Genomic DNA, 25,759 nt, shown 5'->3' with positions numbered 1-25,759 from the left:
TACTGATAACACGACTGGAACACACAGACCCACTGGAACACACTGATATACTGGAACACACAGACCCACTGGAACACACAGACCCACTGGAACACAGTCACTACCTCTTCTGCCAGAATAACAGAAATGTTTATTCCGTTGCGTTTAAGCTGTTCATCCAGTTTATACCACAGTTGCCATAGAAAACAATACTAAGCACAAACATGAATATGTCTACGAGGCAGATGGTCATATTTTTTTTAACCAGGTAGGCCAGTGCGACAAAAACAACAGCTACACATGGGATAAACAATCGTACAGTCAATAACACAATAGCAAAATCTGTATACAGTGTGTGAAAATGAAGTAAGGAGGTAAGGCAATAAATAGGCCAATAGTGGCGATGTAATTACAATTTAGCAATTTACACTGCAGTGATATTTGTGCAGATGAGGATGTGCAAGTAGAAATACTGGTGTACAAAGGGCAGAAAAACAAATACAATATGGGGATGAGGTAGTTGGTTGGATGGGCTATTTACAGATGGGCTGTGTTCAGCTGCAGCGATCGGTAAGCTGCTCTGACAGCTGATGCTTGAAGTTAGTGAGGGAGATATAAGTCTACAGCTTCAGTGATTTTTGCAATTCGTTCCAGTCATTGACGGCGGAGAACTGGAAGGAAAGGAGGCGAATGGAGGTGTTGGCTTTGGGGATGACCAGTGAAATATACAGTTGAAGTCGGAAGTTTACATACACCGTAGTCAAATACATTTAAACTCAGTTTTTCACAATTCCTGACATTTAATCCTAGTAAAAATTCCCTGTCTTAGGTCGGTTAGGATCACCACTTTATTTTAAGAATGTGAAATGTCAGAACAATAGTAGAGAGAACGATTTATTTCAGCTTTCATCACATTCCCAGTGGGTCAGAAGTTCACATACACTCAATTAGTATTTGGTAGCATTGCCTTTAAATTGTTTAACTTGGGTCAAATGTGTCAGGTCACCTTCCACAAGCTTCCCACAATAAGTTGGGTGAATTTTGGCCCATTCCTCCTGACAGAGCTGGTGTAACTGAGTCAGGTTTGTAGGCCTCCTTGCTCGCACACGCTTTTCAGTTCTGCCCACAAATTTTCTATAAGATTGAGGGCTTTGTGATGGCCACTCCAATACCTTAACTTTGTTGTCCTTAAGCCATTTTGCCACAACTTTGGAAGTATGCTTGGGGTCATTGTCCATTTGGAAGACCCATTTGCGACCAAGCTTTAACTTCCTGACTGATGTCTTGAGATGTTGCTTCAATATATCCACTTCATTTTCCTCCCTCATGATACCATCTATTGTGTGAAGTGCACCAGTCCCTCCGGCAGAAAAGCACCCCTACAACATGATGCTGCCACCCCGTGCTTCACAGTTGGGATGGTGTTCTTGGGCTTGCAAGCTTCCCCCTTTTTCCTCCAAACATAACGATGGTCATTATGGCCAAATAGTTATATTTTTGTTTCATCAGACCAGAGGACCTTTCTCCAAAAAGTACGATCTTTTTACAGATACTTTTGTACCTTTTTCCTGCAGCATCTCCACAAGGTCCTTTGCTGTTGTTCTGGGATTGATTTTCACTTTTCGCACCAAAGTACGTTCATCTCTAGGAGACAGAACGCATCTCCTTCCTGAGCGGTATGACGGCTGCCTGGTCCCATGGTGTTTATACTTGCGTACTATTGTTTGTACAGATGACGGTGGAACTTTCAGGCGTTTGGAAATTGCTCCCAAGGATGAACCAGACGTGTTGAGGTCCACACATTTTTTTTGAAGTCTTGGCTGATCTCTTTTGATTCCCCCATGGTGTCAAGCAAGGAGGCACTGAGTTTGAAGGTAGGCCTTGAAATACATCCACAGGTACACCTCCAATTGACTCAAATTATGTCAATTAGCCTATCAGAAGCTTCTAAAGCCGTGACATTTTCTGGAGTTTTCCAAGCTATTTAAAGGCACAGTCAACTTAGTGTATGTAAACTTTGACCCACTGGAATTGTGATACAGTGAATTATGTGAAAAAATCTGTCTGTAAACAATTGTTGGAAAAATTACTTGTCATGCAAAGTAGATGTCCTAACCAACTTGCCAAAACTATAGTTTGCCAACAAGATATTTGTGGAGTGGTTGAAAAACGGGTTTTATTGACTCCAACATAAGTGTATGTAAACTTCCGACTTCAACTGTACCTGCTGGTGGGTGTTGCTATGGTGACCAGTGAGCTGAGATAAGGCGGGGTTTTACCTAGCATAGACTTATAGATGACCTGGAGCCAGTAGGTTTGACAACGAGTATGAAGCGAGGGCCAGCCAACGAGAGCATACAGGTCGCAGTGGTGGGTAGTATATGGGACTTTGGTGACAAAACGGATGGTACTGTGATAGCAAATTGGATGTAGTCTGAGTAGAGTGTTGGAGGCTATTTTGTAAATGACATCGCCGAAGTCAAGGATCGGTAGGATGGTCAGTTTTACGCGGGTATGTTTGGCAGCATGAGTGAAGGATGCTTTGTTGCGAAATAGGAAGCCGATTCTAGATTTAACTTTGGATTGGAGATGCTTAATTTGAGTCTGGAAGGAGAGTTTACAGTCTAACCAGACACCTAGGTATTTATAGTTGTCCACATATTCAAAGTCAGAACCGTCCAGAGTAGTGATGCTAGATGGGAGGGCAGCGATCGGTTGAAGAGCATGCATTTCGTTTTACTAGCATTTAAGAGCAGTTGGAGGCCACGGAAGGAGAGTTGTATGGCATTGAAGCTCATTTGGAGGTTAGTTCACACAGTGTCCAAAGAAGGGCCAGATGTATACACAATGGTGTCGTCTGCGTAGAGGTGGATCAAAGAATCATTGATATTTACAGACAAAAGACTCACCCGAGAGTTGAACCCTGTGGCACCCCCATAGAGACTGCCAGAGGTCCTGACAACATGCCAGAGGTCCTGACAACAGGCCCTCCGATTTGACACACTGAACTCTATCTGAGGAATAGCTGGTGAACCAGGCGAGGGAGTCATTATAGAAACCAAGGCTGTTGAGTCTGCGGATAAGAATATGGTGATTGACAAGAGTTGAAAGCCTTGGCCAGGTGGATGAAGACGGCTGCACAGTACTGTCTTTTATCGATGGCGGTTATGATCTCGTTTAGAACCTTGAGCGTGGCTGAGGTGCACCCATGACCAGCTCTGAAACCAGATTGCATAGCGGAGAAGGTACGGTGGGATTCGAAATGGTCGGTGATCTGTTTGTTCACTTGGCTTTCGAAGACTTTATAAAGGCAGGGCAGGATGGATATAGGTCTGTAACAGTTTGGGTCTAGTGTGTCTCCCCCTTTGAAGAGGGGGATGACCGCAGCAGCTTTCCAATCTTTAGGAATCTCAGACGATACGAAAGAGAGGTTTAACAGACTAGTAATAGGGGTTGCAACAATTGCGGCAGATCATTTTAGGAAGAGAGGGTCCAGATTGTCTAGCCCGGCTGATTTGTAGGGATCCAGATTTTGCAGCTCTTTCAGAACATCAGCTATCTGGATTTGGGTGAAGGAGAAATGGGGGAGGCTTGGGCAAGTTGCTGTGGGGGGTGCAGGGCTGTTGACCGGAGTAGGGGTAGCCAGGTGGAGAACATGGCCAGCTGTAGAAAAAAAATGCTTATTGAAATTAGCGAATATTGTGGATTTATCGGTGGTGACAGTTTCCTAGCCTCAGAGCAATGGGCAGCTGGGAGGAGGTGCTCTTATTCTCCATGGACTTTACTGTGTCCAAAAACTTTTTGGAATTAGTGCTGCAGGATGCAAATTTATGTTTGAAAAAGCTAGCCTTTGCTTTCCTAACTGTATTGGTTCCTGACTTCCCTGAAAAGTTGAATATCGCGGGGACTATTCGAAGCTACTGCAGTACGCCACAGGGTGTTTTTGTGCTGGTCAAGGGCAGTCAAGTCTGGAGTGCACCAAGGGCTACATCTGTTCTTAGTTCTATATTTTTTGAATGGGGCATGCTTATTTAAGATGGTGAGGAAAGCACTTTTAAAGAACAATCAGGCATCCTCTACTGACGGCATGAGGTCAATATCCTTCCAGGATACCCGGCCAGGTCGATTAGAAAGGCCTGCTCACTGAAGTGTTTTAGGGAGCGTTTGACAGTGATGAGTGGTGGTCGTTTGGCCGCAGACCCATTACGGATGCAGGCAATGAGGCAGTGATCACTGAGATCTTGGTTGAAAACAGCAGAGGTGTATTTAGAGGGCAAGTTGGTCAGGATAATATCTTGAGGGTGCCCATGGTTACGGATTTAGGGTTGTACCTGGTAGGTTTCTTAAGTGAGTGAGGGCATCCATCTTAGATTGTAGGACGGCCGGGGTGTTAAGCATATCCCAGTTTAGGTCACCTAACAGCACGAGCTCTGAAGATAGATGGGGGCAATCAATTCACATATGGTGTCCAGGGCACAGCTGGGGGCTGAGGGGGGTCTATAACAAGCGAAAACGGTGAGAGACTCATTTCTGGAGAGATGGATCGAGTTCTGTCTATCTCTACAGTAGATCGCAATTCCCCCCCTTTAGCAATTCTGTCTTGACGGAAAATGTTGTAATTGGGGACGGAAATTTTTGGTGGTCTTCCTAAGCCAGGATTCAGACCCGGCTAGGACATCTGGGTTGGCAGAGTGTCCTAAAGCAGTGAAGAAAACAAACTTAGGGAGGAGGCTTTTAATGTTAACCTGTTGGGGCTAGGGGGCAGTATTTTCACAGCTGGATAAAAAAACGTACCCGATTTAAACTGGTTACTACTCTTGCCCAGAAACGAGAATATGCATATAATTAGTAGGTTTGGATAGAAAACACTCTGAAGTTTCTAAAACTGTTTGAATGGTGTCTGTGAGTATAACAGAACTCATATGGCAGGCCAAAACCTGAGAAGATTCCATACAGGAAGTGCCCTGTCTGACAATTTGTTGTCTTTCTGTTGCATCTCTCTCAAAATTACAGCATCTGTGCTGTTACGTGACACTTTCTAAGGCTTCCATTGGCTCTCTAAAGCCTCTAGAAAGCGGAATGACGCGTCTCCGGTCTCTGGGCAAAGTACAGCAGCAGAGTTTGTAAGTGGCCTGCCTGGGGACAGTGACACACGAGACTTCGCCATTTTTTTTCTTTCTCTCTTTGATTGAATACAACGTTGTCCGGTTGGAATATTATCTCTATTTTACGAGAAAAATAGCATAAAAATTGATTTTAAACAGCTTTTGACATGCTTTTAAGTACGGTAATGGAATATTTTGAAAATTTTTTGTCACGAAATGCGCTCGCGCGTTACCCTTCGGATAGTGACCTGAACGCACGAACAAAACGGAGGTATTTGGACATAACTATGGATTATTTGGAACCAAAACATTTGTTGTTGAAGTAGAAGTCCTGGGAGTGCATTCTGACGAAGAACAGCAAAGGTATTCCAATTTTTCTAATAGGAATTCTGAGTTTAGGTTGTCCCAAACTTGGTGGATGTCAAATTAACTAGCCATGATGGCTGAGCTATGTCCTCAGAATATTGCAAAATGTGCTTTCGCCGAAAAGCTATTTTAAAATCTGACATAGCATTTGCATAAAGGAGTTCTGTATCTATAATTCTTAAAATAATTGTTATGTATTTTGTCAACGTTTATCGTGAGTAACTTAGTAAATTCACTGGAAGTTTTCGGTGGATATGCTCGTTCTGAACATCACATGCTAATGTAAAAAGCTGGTTTTTGATATAAATATGAACTTGATTGAACAAAACATGCATGTATTGTATAACATAATGTCCTAGGAGTGTCATCTGATGAAGATCATCAAAGGTTAGTGCTGCATTTAGCTGTGGTTTTGGTTTTTGTGACATATGCTTGCTTTGAAAATGGCTGTGTGATTATTTGTGTCTATGTACTCTCCTGACATAATCTAATGTTTTGCTTTCGCTGTAAAGCCTTTTTGAAATCGGACAACGTGGTTGGATTAACGAGAGTCTTGTCTTTAAAATGGTGTAAAATAGTCATATGTTTGAGAAATTGAAGTTATAGCATTTCTAAGGTATTTGAATAACGCGCCACAGGATTCCACTGGCTGTTGAATAGGGTGGGACGCAAACGTCCCACTGGCCCAGAGAGGTTAACATGCATGAAATCAAGGCTTTTACGGTAACAGAAGTCAACAAATGAGAGGGCATGGGGACACACAGGGCCTGGGTTAACCTCTACATCACCAGAGGAACAGAGGAGGAGTAGGATGAGGGTACGGCTAAAGGCTATAAGAACCTGGGGAATAGGTGTGGTGCTGGGGTCAACAGGGCCTGGGTTAACCTCTACATCACCAGAGGAACAGAGGAGGAGTAGGATGAGGGTGCGGCTAAAGGCTATAAGAACTGGTCGTCTAGTGCGTTGGGAACAGAGAATAAAAGGAGCAGATTTCTGGGCGTGGTAGAATAGATCCAGGGCATAATGTGGCGGATGAATCAGAATTAGTTGGGTAACATAGATAATGAAGATGTCTTATCTGCATAATATGCTTATGTGAGATACTTGTTATTAGAATGTATCCCTTTGGACTCTGGTGTTGGCAGTTGTACTTCTTCCCTCAGCTGGGCCTCAGTCACCCCGGGGCTCAGTCACCCCGGGGCTCAGTCACTTGGGGCCCAGAGAGGGGAGAGGTCAGGCTTGTCTTTTACATATCCCTGGTGCTATGCAGAATATCAGAAAGGGAAGAGGACAGGATGGAACATTGTCTTCATATGTGAATGGATCTGTTAAACCATGTGAAGGGGTGGTGTGATTAATGGGGAACCAATTACTTGTCTCCACAATGTCTGGGCGCAAGTCACTCCCTCCTTTGGCATTGGGGGGAGGTGTATGGCAGTGTCTGGAACCATTGTATGTCCTCTCTGATGTTGCACTTATCCTGGGATAGTGTATGACCTAGAGACTCACTCCCCTCAGTGAGCTTGTCCAGGAGTGGGGTCAAGAGGGGGTTTGCTTGAGATGGGAGTATCTAGAGTTGACAATTGATATATGCCATTGGATGAGATGGTGTTTTTGTGCTATGAAGTACCAGGAACGGGATTAGAACCTCGTTTTAGGGACCAAACTGAACGATAATTTATAGCGAATGCTATCTGGCTATGGGATACTCCTTTCTCAATTATAAAGTCCCTTTGTGAACTCTTCCTAAGATCTGTGGTTCGTCTTGTACGTTGAGAGGGGTGTATCTTGGCTATAAAAGATCTTTGTACTTTTGTGTTGTCACTCTCAACGGTTCATTAGAAATGGTGAATCGTTGAAAGTCTAGTGCTAATGCAAAGCTCTAATTATTAAAGATGTAGTTTAACCTCTTGGGGCTAGGTGGGACGCTAGCGTGCCACCCGTGGTGCACTCCATCAACAGCAGGTGCATTTCAAGAGCGGCAAATTTGAATCCAAATAAATGTCAAAATTCAAATTTTTCAAAAATACAACTATGTTACACCATTTGAAAGATAAACATCTCCTTAATCTAACCACGTTTTACGATTTCAAAAAGGTTTTACGGCGAAAGCATAAATTTAGAGTATGTTAGGACAGTACATTTACAAGAGTTGTGTGTAATGTTTTGTCAAGTCAAAGACAGGGTCACCAAAACCATAAAACCAGCTAAAATGATACACTAACCTTTTACAATCTCCATCAGATGACACTCCTAGGACATTATGTTAGACAATGCATGCATTTTTAGTTCTATCAAGTTGATATTTATATCCAAAAACAGCGTTTTACTATGGCATTGATGTTGAGGAAATCGTTTCCCTCCAATAACCGGCAGTCAAGTCAGCGTCACAAATTAAATAATTAAAATTAGAAAACATTGGTAAAATATTATATTGTCATTTAAAGAATTATAGATTTACATCTTTTGAACGCAATCAACTTGCCAGATTTAAAAATAACCTTACTGGGAAATCACACTTTGCAATAATCTGAGCACTGTGCCCAGAAAAATACGCGTTGCGATACAGACTAGACGTCATGTTGGGGAGATCTAAAATCGAAAATACTATGTAAATAATCCATTACCTTTGATTCTCTTCATCAGATGTCACTTCCAGGTATCACAGGTCCATAACGAATGTAGTTTTGTTCAAAAAAGCTCATCATTTATGTCCAAAAATCTCCGTCTCGTTAGCACATGATGTAAGCCAGCCGGACTTCTCGTCATGAACGAGGGGAAAAAATATATTTCCGTTCGTTCAAACATGTCAAACGTTGTATAGCATAAATCATTAGGGCCTTTTTTAACCAGAACATGAATAATATTCAAGGTGGACGAATGCATAGTCTTTTATAACGTATTGGAACGAGGGTACCCAACATGAAGTAGCGCGCCAGGTGTCTAATGGGACATCACCGTTCCATGGCTCTTGTTCGGTCAGATCTCCCTCCAGAAGACTCAAAACACTTTGTAAAGGCTGGTGACATCTAGTGGAAGCAATAGGAAGTGCCAAAATATTCCTAAACCCCTGTGTTTTTCAATGGGATAGGTTTAAAGTCAATACAACACATCAGGTATCCACTTCCTGTCAGAAAATGTCTCAGGGTTTTGCCTGCCAAATGAGTTCTGTTATACTCACAGACACCATTCAAACAGTTTTGGAAACTTTAGAGTGTTTTCTATCCATATATAATAAGTATATGCATATTCTAGTTACTGGGTAGGATTAGTAACCAGATTAAATCGGGTACATTTTTTTTATCCAGACGTGCAAATGCTGCCCCCTAGACCCAACAGGTTAAGTATAACTCTGACTGGTGTGTGAAGTTTGTAAGTCTCCTCATTTGGTAATGCAGAAATTAGCCACCACACATAATGTACAGACAAGGGTATGGTAGGGTGTGAGTACAGTGGGGGTAAACCTAGGCATTGAGTGACAATGAGAGAGGTTATGTCTCTAGAGGCACCAGTTAAGCCAGGTGAGGTCTGTGTGGGACTAGGGGCTCCGCTGTATGATAAAACAATGAGAGCTGCCTTAAACAACAGTATACAAGGCATATTGACATTAGAGAGGCATAAGCAATCACAGGTGTTGATTGGGATGGCTAAGACAACAACAGGTAAATGGCGATGGAATGGGCAGAGAGGGTCAGTTAGCTTCACACAGGGCCTGAGTTTGAGGCTGGGTCAGACAGATAAACAAAATGAAGCACGGTGTTAATGGACAGTAACATGAATGTGTGCATGAGGCAGATGCTTCTGCGACTCGAGTTTCACCATCAGATGGAAGACGGAGGCCCCTCATCCTGGTCAGTCTCACCGGAGGAAAGGAAGGAGAGAGCAGGGAAGGTGAGAGGCAGACTCTCCTGAGTCTAATGCCGTATTCAAAACATCTGGGAACTCTTGAGGGAAAAAAACTAAATCCGATTGGGAAATAGTTTTGAACGGTCATCAAACTCAGAATTCCAAGTCGGAGAATGGAGGAGTGATCTTTCTAGAGCTCCGACTTTTCAACCTGAAAATCACTGATGTCATGATTTGACCTCGTTTCCCCCCCAGAGTTCCCAGTTGTCCTGAAAGCACCATGACCATCAGATGCAGGTACCATCAGTCAAGTAAAAATATTTTAATTTATGCTGATCTATTTGCTCTAGTTTTGAAATATAATATGGTCTGAGAATAACAATGTTGGCAGGCCAGGCATATAGCCCCTATGCTGTGATAATGTATTAGGCCAGGCATATAGCCACTATGCTGTGATAATGTATTAGACCAGGCATATAGCCACTATGCTGTGATAATGTATTAGACCAGGCATATAGCCACTATGCTGTGATAATGTATTAGACCAGGCATATAGCCCCTATGCTGTGATAATGTATTAGACCAGGCATATAGCCCCTATGCTGTGATAATGTATTAGACCAGGCATATAGCCCCTATGCTGTGATAATGTATTAGACCAGGCATATAGCCACTATGCTGTGATAATGTATTAGACCAGGCATATAGCCCCTATGCTGTGATAATGTATTAGACCAGGCATATAGCCCCTATGCTGTGATAATGTATTAGACCAGGCATATAGCCCCTATGCTGTGATAATGTATTAGACCAGGCATATAGCCCCTATGCTGTGATAATGTATTAGACCAGGCATATAGCCCCTATGCTGTGATAATGTATTAGACCAGGCATATAGCCACTATGCTGTGATAATGTATTAGACCAGGCATATAGCCACTATGCTGTGATAATGTATTAGACCAGGCATATAGCCACTATGCTGTGATAATGTATTAGACCAGGCATATAGCCACTATGCTGTGATAATGTATTAGACCAGGCATATAGCCACTATGCTGTGATAATGTATTAGACCAGGCATATAGCCACTATGCTGTGATAATGTATTAGACCAGGCATATAGCCACTATGCTGTGATAATGTATTAGACCTGGCATATAGCCACTATGCTGTGATAATGTATTAGACCTGGCATATAGCCACTATGCTGTGATAATGTATTAGACCAGGCATATAGCCACTATGCTGTGATAATGTATTAGACCAGGCATATAGCCACTATGCTGTGATAATGTATTAGACCAGGCATATAGCCACTATGCTGTGATAATGTATTAGACCAGGCATATAGCCACTATGCTGTGATAATGTATTAGACCAGGCATATATCCACTATGCTGTGATAATGCATTAGACCAGGCATATATCCACTATGCTGTGATAATGCATTAGACCAGGCATATAGCCACTATGCTGTGATAATGCATTAGGCCTGGCATATAGCCACTATGCTGTGATAATGCATTAGGCCAGGCATATATCCACTATGCTGTGATAATGTATTAGACCAGGCATATAGCCACTATGCTGTGATAATGTATTAGACCAGGCATATAGCCACTATGCTGTGATAATGTATTAGACCAGGCATATATCCACTATGCTGTGATAATGTATTAAACCAGGCATATAGCCACTATGCTGTGATAATGTATTAGACCAGGCATATAGCCACTATGATAATGTATTAGACCAGGCATATAGCCACTATGATAATGTATTAGACCAGGCATATAGCCACTATGCTGTGATAATGTATTAGACCAGGCATATAGCCACTATGCTGTGATAATGTATTAGACCAGGCATATAGCCACTATGCTGTGATAATGTATTAGACCAGGCATATATCCACTATGCTGTGATAATGTATTAGACCAGGCATATATCCACTATGCTGTGATAATGTATTAGACCAGGCATATAGCCACTATGCTGTGATAATGTATTAGACCAGGCATATAGCCACTATGCTGTGATAATGCATTAGGCCAGGCATATATCCACTATGCTGTGATAATGTATTAGACCAGGCATATAGCCACTATGCTGTGATAATGTATTAGACCAGGCATATAGCCACTATGCTGTGATAATGTATTAGACCAGGCATATAGCCACTATGCTGTGATAATGTATTAGACCAGGCATATAGCCACTATGCTGTGATAATGTATTAGACCTGGCATATAGCCACTATGCTGTGATAATGTATTAGACCAGGCATATAGCCATTATGCTGTGATAATGTATTAGACCAGGCATATAGCCACTATGCTGTGATAATGTATTAGACCAGGCATATAGCCATTATGCTGTGATAATGTATTAGACCAGGCATATAGCCCCTATGCTGTGATAATGTATTAGACCAGGCATATAGCCACTATGCTGTGATAATGTATTAGACCAGGCATATAGCCATTATGCTGTGATAATGTATTAGACCAGGCATATAGCCACTATGCTGTGATAATGTATTAGACCAGGCATATAGCCACTATGCTGTGATAATGTATTAGACCAGGCATATAGCCACTATGATAATGTATTAGACCAGGCATATAGCCACTATGCTGTGATAATGTATTAGACCAGGCATATAGCCATTATGCTGTGATAATGTATTAGACCAGGCATATAGCCACTATGATAATGTATTAGACCAGGCATATAGCCCCTATGCTGTGATAATGTATTAGACCAGGCATATAGCCACTATGCTGTGATAATGTATTAGACCAGGCATATAGCCACTATGCTGTGATAATGTATTAGACCAGGCATATAGCCACTATGCTGTGATAATGTATTAGACCAGGCATATAGCCACTATGCTGTGATAATGTATTAGACCAGGCATATAGCCACTATGCTGTGATAATGTATTAGACCAGGCATATAGCCACTATGCTGTGATAATGTATTAGACCAGGCATATAGCCACTATGCTGTGATAATGTATTAGACCAGGCATATAGCCACTATGCTGTGATAATGTATTAGACCAGGCATATAGCCACTATGCTGTGATAATGTATTAGACCAGGCATATAGCCACTATGCTGTGATAATGTATTAGACCAGGCATATAGCCCCTATGCTGTGATAATGTATTAGACCAGGCATATAGCCACTATGCTGTGATAATGTATTAGACCAGGCATATAGCCACTATGCTGTGATAATGTATTAGACCAGGCATATAGCCATTATGCTGTGATAATGTATTAGACCAGGCATATAGCCACTATGCTGTGATAATGTATTAGACCAGGCATATAGCCACTATGCTGTGATAATGTATTAGACCAGGCATATAGCCCCTATGCTGTGATAATGTATTAGACCAGGCATATAGCCACTATGCTGTGATAATGTATTAGACCAGGCATATAGCCCCTATGCTGTGATAATGTATTAGACCAGGCATATAGCCCCTATGCTGTGATAATGTATTAGACCAGGCATATAGCCACTATGCTGTGATAATGTATTAGACCAGGCATATAGCCACTATGCTGTGATAATGTATTAGACCAGGCATATAGCCACTATGCTGTGATAATGTATTAGACCTGGCATATAGCCAATATGCTGTGATAATGTATTAGACCTGGCATATAGCCACTATGCTGTGATAATGTATTAGACCAGGCATATATCCACTATGCTGTGATAATGTATTAGACCAGGCATATAGCCACTATGCTGTGATAATGTATTAGACCTACTCCACAAACCTCATTCCTACACAACTGTTTTTATTAGGTTCATGTTACATTTTTAAAGTCATGTTTAAAACCAAAAAACATCTGAGTGAGAGATCTTACTGTTTGACTGTGAAAGTGATCAGAAAAGGTGGGTGACCACAGCGCTAAGTGGTCTGTTGACATTTCACAGAGCTGCGCTTGTTTATTTGTGAGAAATAAAAAAATATGAATATGAAAATACTACGTCATGTCTGAAAAATGTATATCTTATCTCTTTTTGTTTCATGTCCTGAGGATTCGAGAAGAAAGATGGCGAGTTCAATGGGAAAGTGAGCCTGTCAGGTAGCCAGTTCTCTTGCAGAGAATCCTAGCCTCTATGGGCAAGGTGGGACGCTGGCAATACTGCCCCCTAGCCCTAACAGGCTAGCTGACGAGATGCAATTTTCCAGATTTTTGACCTCTTTTTCCCCTCTGGCTTCCATTGATTTAGTCTAATTCTGGTCATCTTATAATAGGTAAAAAAAACTCCAATAACTTTTGATCGGATTATGACAGGCATGAGGGTTGGACCAATGGTTTTCTGAGAGGAATATCTACATCATTTACATATTACTTTACCCATTGCTCAACAGATCTGATCTAACAGGAGCGAGGTAATGCCGAGGTTGTGAGGAGCGAGGTAATGCCGAGGTTGTGAGGAGCGAGGTAATGCCGAGGTTGTTAGGAGCGAGGTAATGCCGAGGTTGTTAGGAGCGAGGTAATGCCGAGGTTGTTAGGAGCGAGGTAATGCCGAGGTTGTTAGGAGCGAGGTAATGCCGAGGTTGTTAGGAGCGAGGTAATGCCGAGGTTGTGAGGAGCGAGGTAATGCCGAGGTTGTGAGGAGCGAGGTAATGCCGAGGTTGTTAGGAGCGAGGTAATGCCGAGGTTGTTAGGAGCGAGGTAATGCCGAGGTTGTTAGGAGCGAGGTAATGCCGAGGTTGTTAGGGCGAGTAATGCCGAGGTTGTTAGGAGCGAGGTAATGCCGAGGTTGTTAGGAGCGAGGTAATGCCGAGGTTGTTAGGAGCGAGGTAATGCCGAGGTTGTTAGGAGCGAGGTAATGCCGAGGTTGTTAGGAGCGAGGTAATGCCGAGGTTGTTAGGAGCGAGGTAATGCTGTGGTAATGCTGAGGAGTGAGGAGTGTGGCAATGCTGTGATAATGCTGAGGAGTGAGGTAATGCTGAGGAGGGAGGTAATGACATCCATGCTGAGAAGAAACCCTTTACATCAGAGTTGTTTGTCCCTGTTGAAATACAAGACTATATTCTAGAGGTGAGAGGTCAGCATAGCATAGACGCCGATGGCAACATCTCTCATCAACATAACGAGACGTATCCACCAATCCAAAGAGAGGAATAGGCGGGAGCTTGACAGCCCGCCGTTCTGCTCCGTGGACAACAAATCCCATCGTCAGGGAAGAGACTCTTCTCATCTGCTCCCCTCCACGGAGGGCCTGGTGTCTTTTACAGACCTAGACAACCAGGGAGGTCCTTACTAATCAGTGACCTTCATTCATCGATCAAGGTCAAGGAAAGAGGAAATACCGCCGGATTACAGGAGCGTACCTGGTGAACACAGGAGCGTACCTGGTGAACACAGGAGCGTACCTGGTGAACACAGGAGCGTACCTGGTGAACACAGGAGCGTACCTGGTGAACACAGGAGCGTACCTGGTGAACACAGGAGCGTACCTGGTGAACACAGGAGCGTACCTGGTGAACACAGGAGCGTACCTGGTGAACACAGGAGCGTACCTGGTGAACACAGGAGCGTACCTGGTGAACACAGGAGCGTACCTGGTGAACACAGAAGCGTACCTGGTGAACACAGAAGCGTACCTGGTGAACACAGAAGCGTACCTGGTGAACACAGAAGCGTACCTGGTGAACACAGAAGCGTACCTGGTGAACACAGATGTTGCACTTGTCGCAGAACACCATCTCGTTGTTGTCCTCGCTGTCAGGTGACCGACAGACATCGCACACGACGTCCTCGTCGTACTCCATGCCAAGCCCTTCCTCCGTTGCCATGGCATGGCTCATTCTGTCATAGCAACGCCGCTCAAACTCCTCCATCGCTCGCTCCATGGTCATCTCGTCCAGCAGCACCATACCTGGAGAACAGATAACATTAACCGCTGCACAGCGCTGAACCACTACACAGTCGATACTACACAGTGCTGAACCACTACACAGTGCTGAACCACTACACAGTGCTGAACCACTACACAGTGCTGAACCACTACACAGTGCTGAACCACTACACAGTCGATACTACACAGTGCTGAACCACTACACAGCGCTGAACCACTACACAGCGCTGAACCACTACACAGTCGATACTACACAGTGCTGAACCCCTACACAGCGCTGAACCACTACACAGTCGATACTACACAGTGCTGAACCACTACACAGCGCTGAACCACTACACAGCGCTGAACCACTACACAGTCGATACTACACAGTGCTGAACCACTACACAGTGCTGAACCCCTACACAGTGCTGAACCACTACACAGTCGATACTACACAGTGCTGAACCACTACACAGCGCTGAACCACTACACAGCGCTGAACCACTACACAGTCGATACTACACAGTGCTGAACCCCTACACAGCGCTGAACCACTACACAGCGCTGAACCACTACACAGCGCTGAACCACTACACAGCGCTGAACCACTACACAGTCGATACTACACAGTGCTGAACCACTACACAGTGCTGAACCCCTACACAGTGCTGAACCACTACACAGTGCTGAACCACTACACAGTCGATACTACACAGTGCTGAACCACTACACAGCGCTGAACCACTACACAGCGCTGAACCACTACACAGTCGATACTACACAGTGCTGAACCCCTACACAGCGCTGAACCACTACACAGTGCTGAACCACTACACAGCGCTGAACCACTACACAGCGCTGAACCACTACACAGCGCTGAACCACTACACAGTGCTGAACCACTACACAGCGCTGAACCACTACACAGTGCTGAACCACTACACAGCGCTGAACCACTACACAGCGCTGAACCACTACACAGCGCTGAACCACTACACAGTCGATACTACACAGCGCTGAACCACTACACAGTGCTGAACCACTACACAGCGCTGAACCACTACACAGTCGATACTACACAGCGCTGAACCACTACACAGTGAGCTGTACAACCGTAGTGGAGGTAGATCTACTGACCCATCAGAGTGAAGTGGTGGTTGATGAGCTCCAGCCAGGCCACGTCAGTGTCGTTGAGGTCGTATCGACACGCCCCCTCGGCCAGGGTCTGGACGTCCACGTACCCCAGCGCCCCTGAACACCCCGAACGGATCCACTTCTTAGGCGTCGAGAACATCACCTCCATCCCCTGCTCAGCCACCACCCTACAGAGCAGAGATATGATTAGAGATTAGATATGACTAGAGAGCAGAGATAGGCTACATGTCTTACCGGGCTACAGGCTGGGGGGATGGAGTTCAGGCTACATGTCTTACCGGGCTACAGGCTGGGGGATGGAGTTCAGGCTACATGTCTTACCGGGCTACAGGCTGGGGGATGGTGTTTAGGCTACATGTCTTACCGGGCTACAGGCTGGGGGATGGAGTTCAGGCTACATGTCTTACCGGGCTACAGGCTGGGGGATGGTGTTTAGGCTACATGTCTTACCGGGCTACAGGCTACATGTCTTACCGGGCTACAGGCTGGGGGATGGTGTTTAGGCTACATGTCTTACCGGGCTACAGGCTGGGGGATGGAGTTCAGGCTACATGTCTTACCGGGCTACAGGCTGGGGGATGGTGTTTAGGCTACATGTCTTACCGGGCTACAGGCTGGGGGATGGAGTTCAGGCTACATGTCTTACCGGGCTACAGGCTACATGTCTTACCGGGCTACAGGCTGGGGGATGGAGTTCAGGCTACATGTCTTACCGGGCTACAGGCTGGGGGATGGAGTTCAGGCTACATGTCTTACCGGGCTACAGGCTACATGTCTTACCGGGCTACAGGCTGGGGGATGGAGTTCAGGCTACATGTCTTACCGGGCTACAGGCTGGGGGATGGAGTTCAGGCTACATGTCTTACCGGGCTACAGGCTGGGGGACGGTGTGTGGGCTACATGTCTTACCGGGCTACAGGCTACATGTCTTACCGGGCTACAGGCTGGGGGATGGTGTTTAGGCTACATGTCTTACCGGGCTACAGGCTGGGGGATGGTGTTTAGGCTACATGTCTTACCGGGCTACAGGCTACATGTCTTACCGGGCTACAGGCTGGGGGACGGTGTGTGGGCTACATGTCTTACCGGGCTACAGGCTACATGTCTTACCGGGCTACAGGCTGGGGGATGGTGTGTGGGCTGACAGGGACCTGGACTCCTTTCTCCCACTCCTGTCTCCAGGGATCGACCAGGACGTAATAATCCTCTGGGTTCAGATGGTATGTGTCATGGAGCTTCATGGCCGTGATGAAGTCTGTCCTGAACACCTGCACAACACAGGGACATAGACCAGACACTCACTAAATACCTGGGACACAGACAGATCACTCACTAAACATCTGGGACACAGACAGATCACTCACTAAATACCTGGGACACAGACAGATCACCCACTAAATACCTGGGACACAGACAGATCACTCACTAAATACCTGGGACACAGACAGATCACCCACTAAATACCTGGGACACAGACAGATCACTCACTAAATACCTGGGACACAGACAGATCACTCACTAAATACCTGGGACACAGACAGATCACTCACTAAATACCTGGGACACAGACAGATCACCCACTAAATACCTGGGACACAGACAGATCACTCACTAAACACCTGGGACACAGACAGATCACTCACTAAATACCTGGGACACAGACAGATCACTCACTAAACACCTGGGACACAGACAGATCACCCACTAAATACCTGGGACACAGACAGATCACTCACTAAATAATTGATGAGGGTAGGAGTGAGAGTCGTCTGTTCTTTCGACCAAATGATTGAAACATTTTTAGCCGTGTATTTTTCCATATATAGACACATCCTGTGTTTTAATAACCGAGATGGTCTGATTCTTTAAGCGCACTGTTTGTTTAAATAATTAACACATACAAATTACTGTAGAGGGAGTACGAAATTGATTTGATTGAGTAGGGCCGGGCTCAGACATGCTGCGCAAAAAATCTCTCTCTCTCTCTCAACATAGTCACAGCCAATTCTGATTGAAAAGTTGTTACCAAAATCCCTCATTTGTTTAGGAAAAAAACATTCCCTATTCCCTCAACCCTTGATGTGACACATGTATGCATCACATGCACGTGACCAATAGCCTATCAATCAAATCAATACATTGGTTATAAACTCTGAACACCGTAACACCAAAATGGATGCAGAGGACGTGAAAAACAAACTGGAAACAGGCTAATGTTTACTGGTTGCTCAGAAGGGAAAGGGGAAGTCAGATGTGTGGAAGACATTTGGCTTAGCTGTGGAAACTACTGGAGATCCAGACAAAGGAGGGTGTAGGAGCAGGCCTCCAGCTCCATGGTGGTTAGGTTAACCCTAACCCAAAGGAGGGTGTAGGAGCAGGCCTCCAGCTCCATGGTGGTTAGGTTAACCCTAACCCAAAGGAGGGTGTAGGAGCAGGCCTCCAGCTCCATGGTGGTCAGGTTAACCCTAACCCAAAGGAGGGTGTAGGAGCAGGCCTCCAGCTCCATGGTGGTCAGGTTAACCCTAACCCAAAGGAGGGTGTAGGAGCAGCTCCATGGTGGTTAGGTTAACCCTAACCCAAAGGAGGGTGTAGGAGCAGGCCTCCAGCTCCATGGTGGTTAAGCTAGCTACCCCAGAAGTTGCGGTCAAACAAATAATGCTTTATTACCAGCGCGGTATTGTAAACACATCGTTCGTGGACGGTGTTTGCAGACTTTTTTTGTTCAGCTTTGACATTGCTACTGATAGTAGTGGTGGCGCTTGGCTTGCACGTGCAAATTCAGAACACAGACGCAGGCAATGAGGCGTGAACGCTGAGATCCTGGTTGAAGACAGCAGAGGTGTATTTGGAGGACAGGTTGGTCAGGATGATATCTAAGAGGGTGCCCCCATGGTTACGGATTTAGGGTTGTACCTGGTAGGTTCCTTGATAATTTGTGTGAGATTGAAGGCATCTAGCTTAGATTGTAGGACGGCCGGGGTGTTAAGCAGATCCCAGTTTAGGTCACCTGACAGTACGAACTCTGAAGATAGATGGGGGGGAAAGAAATATATTTCCAGCTAACCGTTATCAACTGTTTTTGCATTTTCATTATGGGGTATTGTGTGTAGATTGATGAGGGGGGAAAAACTATTGAATCAATTTTAGAAATAGGTTGTAACGTAACAAAATTTGGAAAAAGTCAATGGGTCTGAATACTTTCAGAATGCACTGTAGTGACAAAGACAGGTCACTCACTAAATACCGGGGACATTGGGTAGGCTTGGGCGGTATCCAGATTGTCATACCATTCTTCTGCCAACATGGAATTTATTATTAATGGCGCCAAAAACGCAACAAAAGCTTATTGGGCATCTATTACCAGAATGCTAACAAACTTAGCACAATTAATAACGAAATTACATAGATGCTGTTAACTAAATGCTAATGAGCAAAAATGAACAAACTAATTGCAAAGGTAGGAAAATCCATCTCATAAAGTTATACAAACGTAGCTAGTTACCGAATGTCATTTAATCGTGTGTGGACTTACAAGCGAAAGTGAACGACAGAAATTGTGCAAATGAACAGAGTTGTGATGCATGCCTTTCTGAAGAAAGAGCAGCATGTGTACACCGGCCCAGAGGGGGAGAACGGCCCAGAGGGGGAGAACGGCCCAGAGGGGGAGAACGGCCCAGAGGGGGAGAACTGAACAGAACCCATCCAGAGCTCTTTGACTTCTGGCCATTATAAGATATCTGATGGCAAACATTTAGTAGTGAACTGCATATACAAGTGTAACTTCAACAAACTAGCATGTGCAACTGCAGAGTAAGTGAACATTTAGTCAAGTAAACTCCTTTCGTTAGCAAAAATCAAGCGCAAAAGTGTAAGCAAGCATTGAGTATGATTTGCAGGACAATGAAGAATTGTTTCAAAAAAAAGGGAGGCCTCGTCGTTTGGAACTGGCTTGCCGTTAAGACATCCGACCTCGCACAGTACGAGCAAATCCCAAGACACCTTCCAGCCAGACCTACACTCAGCTAACACACCTCGCACAGTACCGTTTGGTGGACAAGTTGTGTTGACGCATTGTGCTAAAGCCAAAAAGGTGGAAAACACCAGCAATCTTTTTCACCACCTGAAAATCCTGCATGTGCACGAATATGAAGAATCTCCCAGAATGCGTGAAGCAAACCCCCTGGAGCAGCGGAGCAAATCCCAAGACACCTTCCAGCCAGACCTACACTCAGCTATCACTCATCATTTGTTAGTGGTACTCCCTATGACAAGAAGAGCAACAAGTGGAATGAGATAACGAGTGGAATTACGTATCACGTAGAACCAATTCAAACTGTGGAGAAAGACGGTTTCAGAAAGTTGATTCGAACTCTAGACCCAAGATACGAGAGATCCCGAGCCGTAAATACTACAGCAAAACATGTCTGCCAGAACTCTGAATGGTCGGGACAGAGTTGCCAACGAAATCCATAAATGCTGGTAAGTTTCAACATCCAAAACACAGAACTAGGTAGAAAAATAACATAACTTAAAAACAAACAACTTAAAATGTATTCCTTATCTCCTCTGTTTAAAGTTATAGCTGACTACACTGCCTGATCCTCATATGTTATTTGTAAAAATGTGTGAAATATCCAGTCACATTAGCCTGTGGTTTCAATATATTTATCCATCTTCTCTTTTTTTAATAATAAATAGCCAACTCAATAAATGGTCCCGTTTTCTAAAGCAACATAGCTCTCAATCACAACGGTTGTATGTAAATCGATAGATGGTCCTATCTGAAGCCGGTCCTCCACTCACTCAAGACAGAGGTTCTCAAATCAAATGAGGGTGAAGCCAAACTGACCCGAGAGATTAAGATGAGGGTCCTCAATTACCGTAATTTCCGGACTATTAAGCGCACCTGAATATAAGCCGCACCCACTGAATTAAAAAATATAGATTTTTTGAACATAAATAAGCCGCACGTCTATAAGCCGCAGGTGCCTACCGGTACATTGAAACAAATTAACTTTACACAGGCTTTAACGAAACACGGCTTGTAACAAAAATAAATAGGCTTTAACGAAACACGGTGTCGTGTCTTTGGCTATGCCGGATTAAGTGATATGACATGCTATTCTATAAAATCATTTCTCTGTAATTAATATTACCTGATTAAGCTAATCATGTAAATGTAACTAACTAGAAAGTCGGGGCACCACGGAAGAACGTTTATAGAGCCGTTATCTTCCGAATAAACTCTTAAAATACTTAGTAATATTTTACATCGATAGCAGTCAATATTAACCCTTGTCTCATTTTCAGTCTCATAATGAAAGTTGTAAATTCTTGGCTATCTTCACGAACCCTGGCTAACAAGTTGAATCAGCAATACAAAATTGGGTTTAATTATTTATTTACTAAATACCTAAACTAAATCACACAGAATTACAAATACACAGAATACAAATGATGTCATACATGATGGCTGGTTACCCAAAGGAAAGGGGGTTGGGCTTGAATGAAAGAGCGGGAAGACTTGGGAACAGAGAAACAGCAGCTATGCTATCGTAAATACATTATCTTATGCATTCTAAATTACCGCCCATTTGGAAAAGGAAAATGCAATAAATATTTACTCTGAGCTGCGCTTCGGTAGATTGGTCGTAGATGCTGGCCGGGTTGGCCAACAGATCTTCCTGTTACTCGGAAGAATGTCTCTGGTGGTAAATTGGATACGTGGTGGTATCTTCGTCCGTCTGTTAGACTGGATCCGTCGTCCGTCCTTTCCTAGCCCACGTCTACAGCGGCCGCTGCTAACTCAACGGCTAGGAAGTATCACTTCTGTAGTGAATAAGCTCAAAGTTCATACCATTCGCCACCAAAGCTCACGCCGAGGTTGGCTTAGTTCTGTCCTTGATATGTGTGTCTCCTTCTAACGTGGAGGCTGCAGCCCTCCCGTACTGGAACAACCTGGTTATCTTTTCGTCAAAGGCTTATATAGTGGAGGGGGAGGGAGGTGTTTCATCGTTTATAACCCCTCCTCTTCACAGGGGTGGGCCACTGATCAAGCAGGGCACTTTCCTTATGAAAACCCAATTCTCTCATTTGGAAGATAAAATTACATTTAATCTCCTAACAAACAATTTCAATATCAAACATTTCAATTGCATAACAATTCCATGTTACTCTGATAACTAGAGGGTGTATACTTTCTCAGGTACAGTTTATGTCGTCCTGTCATCAGTCATAATGTCTCAGATGACAACCGAACTGACATCCATACTCATTACGTTCCCAAGCATATTTCCAACTGGTTTTATTACCAAAATATGGTTCCTTTCCCCATTTGTTTGATGTTCCCAGACTCTCTATATTTAACACAGGCTATTCAAGTCCTTCAGTAGGGTCAGAGAGGGGAAGGGAGAAAGGTATTTATGGGGGGGGGGGGGGGGTCATAAACCTTACCCACAGGCCAACGTCATGACAACGGCTTGTAACAAAAATAAATAGGCTTTAACGAAACACGGCTTGTAACAAAAATAAATAGGCTTTAACGAAACACGGCTTGTAACAAAAAATAAAAAAATTTGCAGTAAGCTTTAGTTGTCTTTTTGCACTGAGTCAATTCCTAACGCTGCTGTTTCCAACGTCTTATCATCGACTCATTAAGACCAAGCTCCCGTGCAGCAGCTCTATTTCCTTTTCCAACAGCCAGATCAATCGCCTTCAACTTGAAAGCTGCATCATATGCATTTCTCCGTGTCTTTGCCATGATGAGGGTGACAAAATGACTACCGTAATCAGAATGATGGGAAGTTTGAGAGCGCTCGATTTAATCTAAACAGTAAACTAAAAAGTTGTTTGACCTTAACCCGTTCGACAATTTCATTGGTCTAATGAAAGCTTCATGCCGCCAAAAACATGAGCACGTCACATAATGTTTTTTTGGAGAGAAAAAAAATTTAAAGCGGGAAAAATCCATATATTAGCCGCGTCATTTTTTAAGCCGCGGGGTTCAAAGCCTGGGAAAAAAAGTTGCGGCTTATAGTCCGGAATTTACGGTACCTGAATGACAAATACACCGACCCTGAAACAGATGAGCTGCTCACCATGGCTACCTTTCTGGACCCAAGGTTCAAGACCACATACATAACCGCTGGTGAAGGTGAGAGCTGCCTCCGAGACAGAAGCCCTCCTGGTAGGGAACACAGCCGTGGGAGACCTCTCTCTTGAAGAGGACTAGAGAAAGAAGCTGCCACTGCTCCACAAATCAGCGAAGAAGTCTTCTTTAAGAAAGCCAGTGGTGCGTCTTGTGCATCCCAGCCACAAGATGGCCCTCTGAGCATTTAGCACGGAGGGCAACGTGGACACATGCCACAGGGCAACTTTGAAGTCAGAAACTGTGTTCCTGCTTGAAGAAGTTAGTTTGAAAAGGTTTACAACTTGAATTCATAATGGCCGGTGTTATACATTTATAATACATTTATATTTGGCAGGGAAAAGTAAAGAAATGTTTTTACATTTGCTTTACATCCTGAATACCTTAAATATTTTTTTTATGTAATTTTACTGCATCTTTATTTAACTCATACACCTTTGTTTCATGTTTGCACAGGTTTCCCACAGAAGTAAAACAATAAGTGCAATGCCCCCTTTCTGTTTCTGGCTGGAAGGTGTCTTGGGATTTGCTCCGCTGCTCCGGGGGTTTGCTGCACGCATTCTGGTAGATTCTTCATATTCGTGCACATGCAGGGTTTTCAGGTGGTTAAAAGCAATATTTTTGTAATTTATTAACTTCGAAGGGCTCATAAAATGTCACCCCAAAAAAATTTAAAAGTTACAGTAAATGATATATCGTTATCGTCCGGACAGTGGAAATATCGTCACCATCTCCCGCATTGACCCGTTCTGCTATTTACAAACAAATGACCGTCTCAACTGTTTTGGGGAACTACGGTAAGCTTCATAATATAAAATGTAACAGGTCAAATTAAGAAGGCAATCTCCTAACCTATTGTACAAGTTGACTGCAGGTATTAACTTACTAAAAAAAAAAACTGATAGTTTTGATGATATTGAAAAACTATACCATTGCCTTTTCCGGTATATATGGTCTACCACCCAAACCGAAAATAGGGACATAGACAGAGATATCCTTCAATAACTGGGACATCGACATTCAGCAGCACACAGCAACAGGCAGACAGAAGCTGGGTGAGGGATTAGGTGTTAACCTGTTGGGGCTAGGGGGCAGTATTTGCAAGGCTGGATAAAAAAAATGTACCCGATTTAATCTGGTTACTAATCCTACCCAGTAACTATAATATGCATATACTTATTATATATGGATAGAAAACACTCTAAAGTTTCTAAAACTGTTTGAATGGTGTCTGTGAGTATAACAGAACTCATTTGGCAGGCAAAACCCTGAGACATTTTCTGACAGGAAGTGGATACCTGATGTGTTGTATTACCTTTAAACCTATCCCATTGAAAAACACAGGGGCTGAGGAATATTTTGGCACTTCCTATTGCTTCCACTAGATGTCACCAGCCTTTACAAAGTGTTTTGAGTCTTCTGGAGGGAGATCTGACCGAACAAGAGCCATGGAACGATGATGTCCCATTAGACACCTGGCGCGCGAGTTCATGTTGGGTACCCTCGTTCCAATACGTTATAAAAGAGTATGCATTCGTCCACCTTGAATATTATTCATGTTCTGGTTAAAAAAGGCCCTAATGATTTATGCTATACAACGTTTGACATGTTTGAACAAACGTAAATATATTTTTTCCCCTCGTTCATGACGAGAAGTCCGGCTGGCTTAGATCATGTGCTAACAAGACGGAGATTTTTGGACATAAATGATGAGCTTTTTTGAACAAAACTACATTCGTTATGGACCTGTGATACCTGGAAGTGACATCTGATGAAGAGAATCAAAGGTAATGGATTATTTACATAGTATTTTCGACGTCTAGTCTGTATCGCAACGCGTATTTTTCTGGGCGCAGTGCTCAGATTATTGCAAAGTGTGATTTCCCAGTAAGGTTATTTTTAAATCTGGCAAGTTGATTGCGTTCAAGAGATGTAAATATATAATTCTTTAAATGACAATATAATATTTTACCAATGTTTTCTAATTTTAATTATTTAATTTGTGATGCTGACTTGACTGCCGGTTATTGGAGGGAAACGATTTCATCAACATCAATGCCATAGTAAAACGCTGTTTTTGGATATAAATATGAACTTGATAGAACTAAAAATGCATGCATTGTCTAACATAATGTCCTAGGAGTGTCATCTGATGGAGATTGTAAAAGGTTAGTGCATCATTTTAGCTGGTTTTATGGTTTTGGTGACCCTGTCTTTGAATTGGCACAACATTACACACAACTCTTGTAAATGTACTGTCCTAACATACTCT

At 43.6% G+C, this 25,759-nt stretch overlaps 1 protein-coding gene across 8 annotated transcripts in view; it reads right to left on the bottom strand.

Annotated features, from left to right (window-relative positions):
* LOC106602449 (protein Jade-1) overlaps nt 1-25,759 on the bottom strand; it is a 65,851-nt gene that overhangs the window by 28,430 nt on the left and 11,662 nt on the right. For 7 of the 8 annotated variants that reach the window (XM_045705232.1, XM_045705120.1, XM_045705172.1 and 4 more), the window contains exons 4-6: nt 17,451-17,608; nt 16,323-16,507; nt 15,010-15,221 (exon numbers count right to left, since the gene is read on the bottom strand). In XM_045705232.1, the coding sequence (XP_045561188.1) occupies nt 15,010-15,221; nt 16,323-16,507; nt 17,451-17,608 (555 nt within the window). Of the gene's footprint in view, nt 1-15,009; nt 15,222-16,322; nt 16,508-17,206; nt 17,373-17,450; nt 17,609-25,759 lie in introns of those variants that run through there. The other variant, XM_045705331.1, reaches the window with a different exon arrangement.

Source organism: Salmo salar, chromosome ssa01, assembly GCF_905237065.1.
Source record: "Salmo salar chromosome ssa01, Ssal_v3.1, whole genome shotgun sequence".
Classification (NCBI taxonomy): domain Eukaryota; kingdom Metazoa; phylum Chordata; class Actinopteri; order Salmoniformes; family Salmonidae; genus Salmo; species Salmo salar.
Note: the sequence above shows the minus strand (reverse complement) of the source record. Positions and strands in the feature narration are given on the sequence as shown.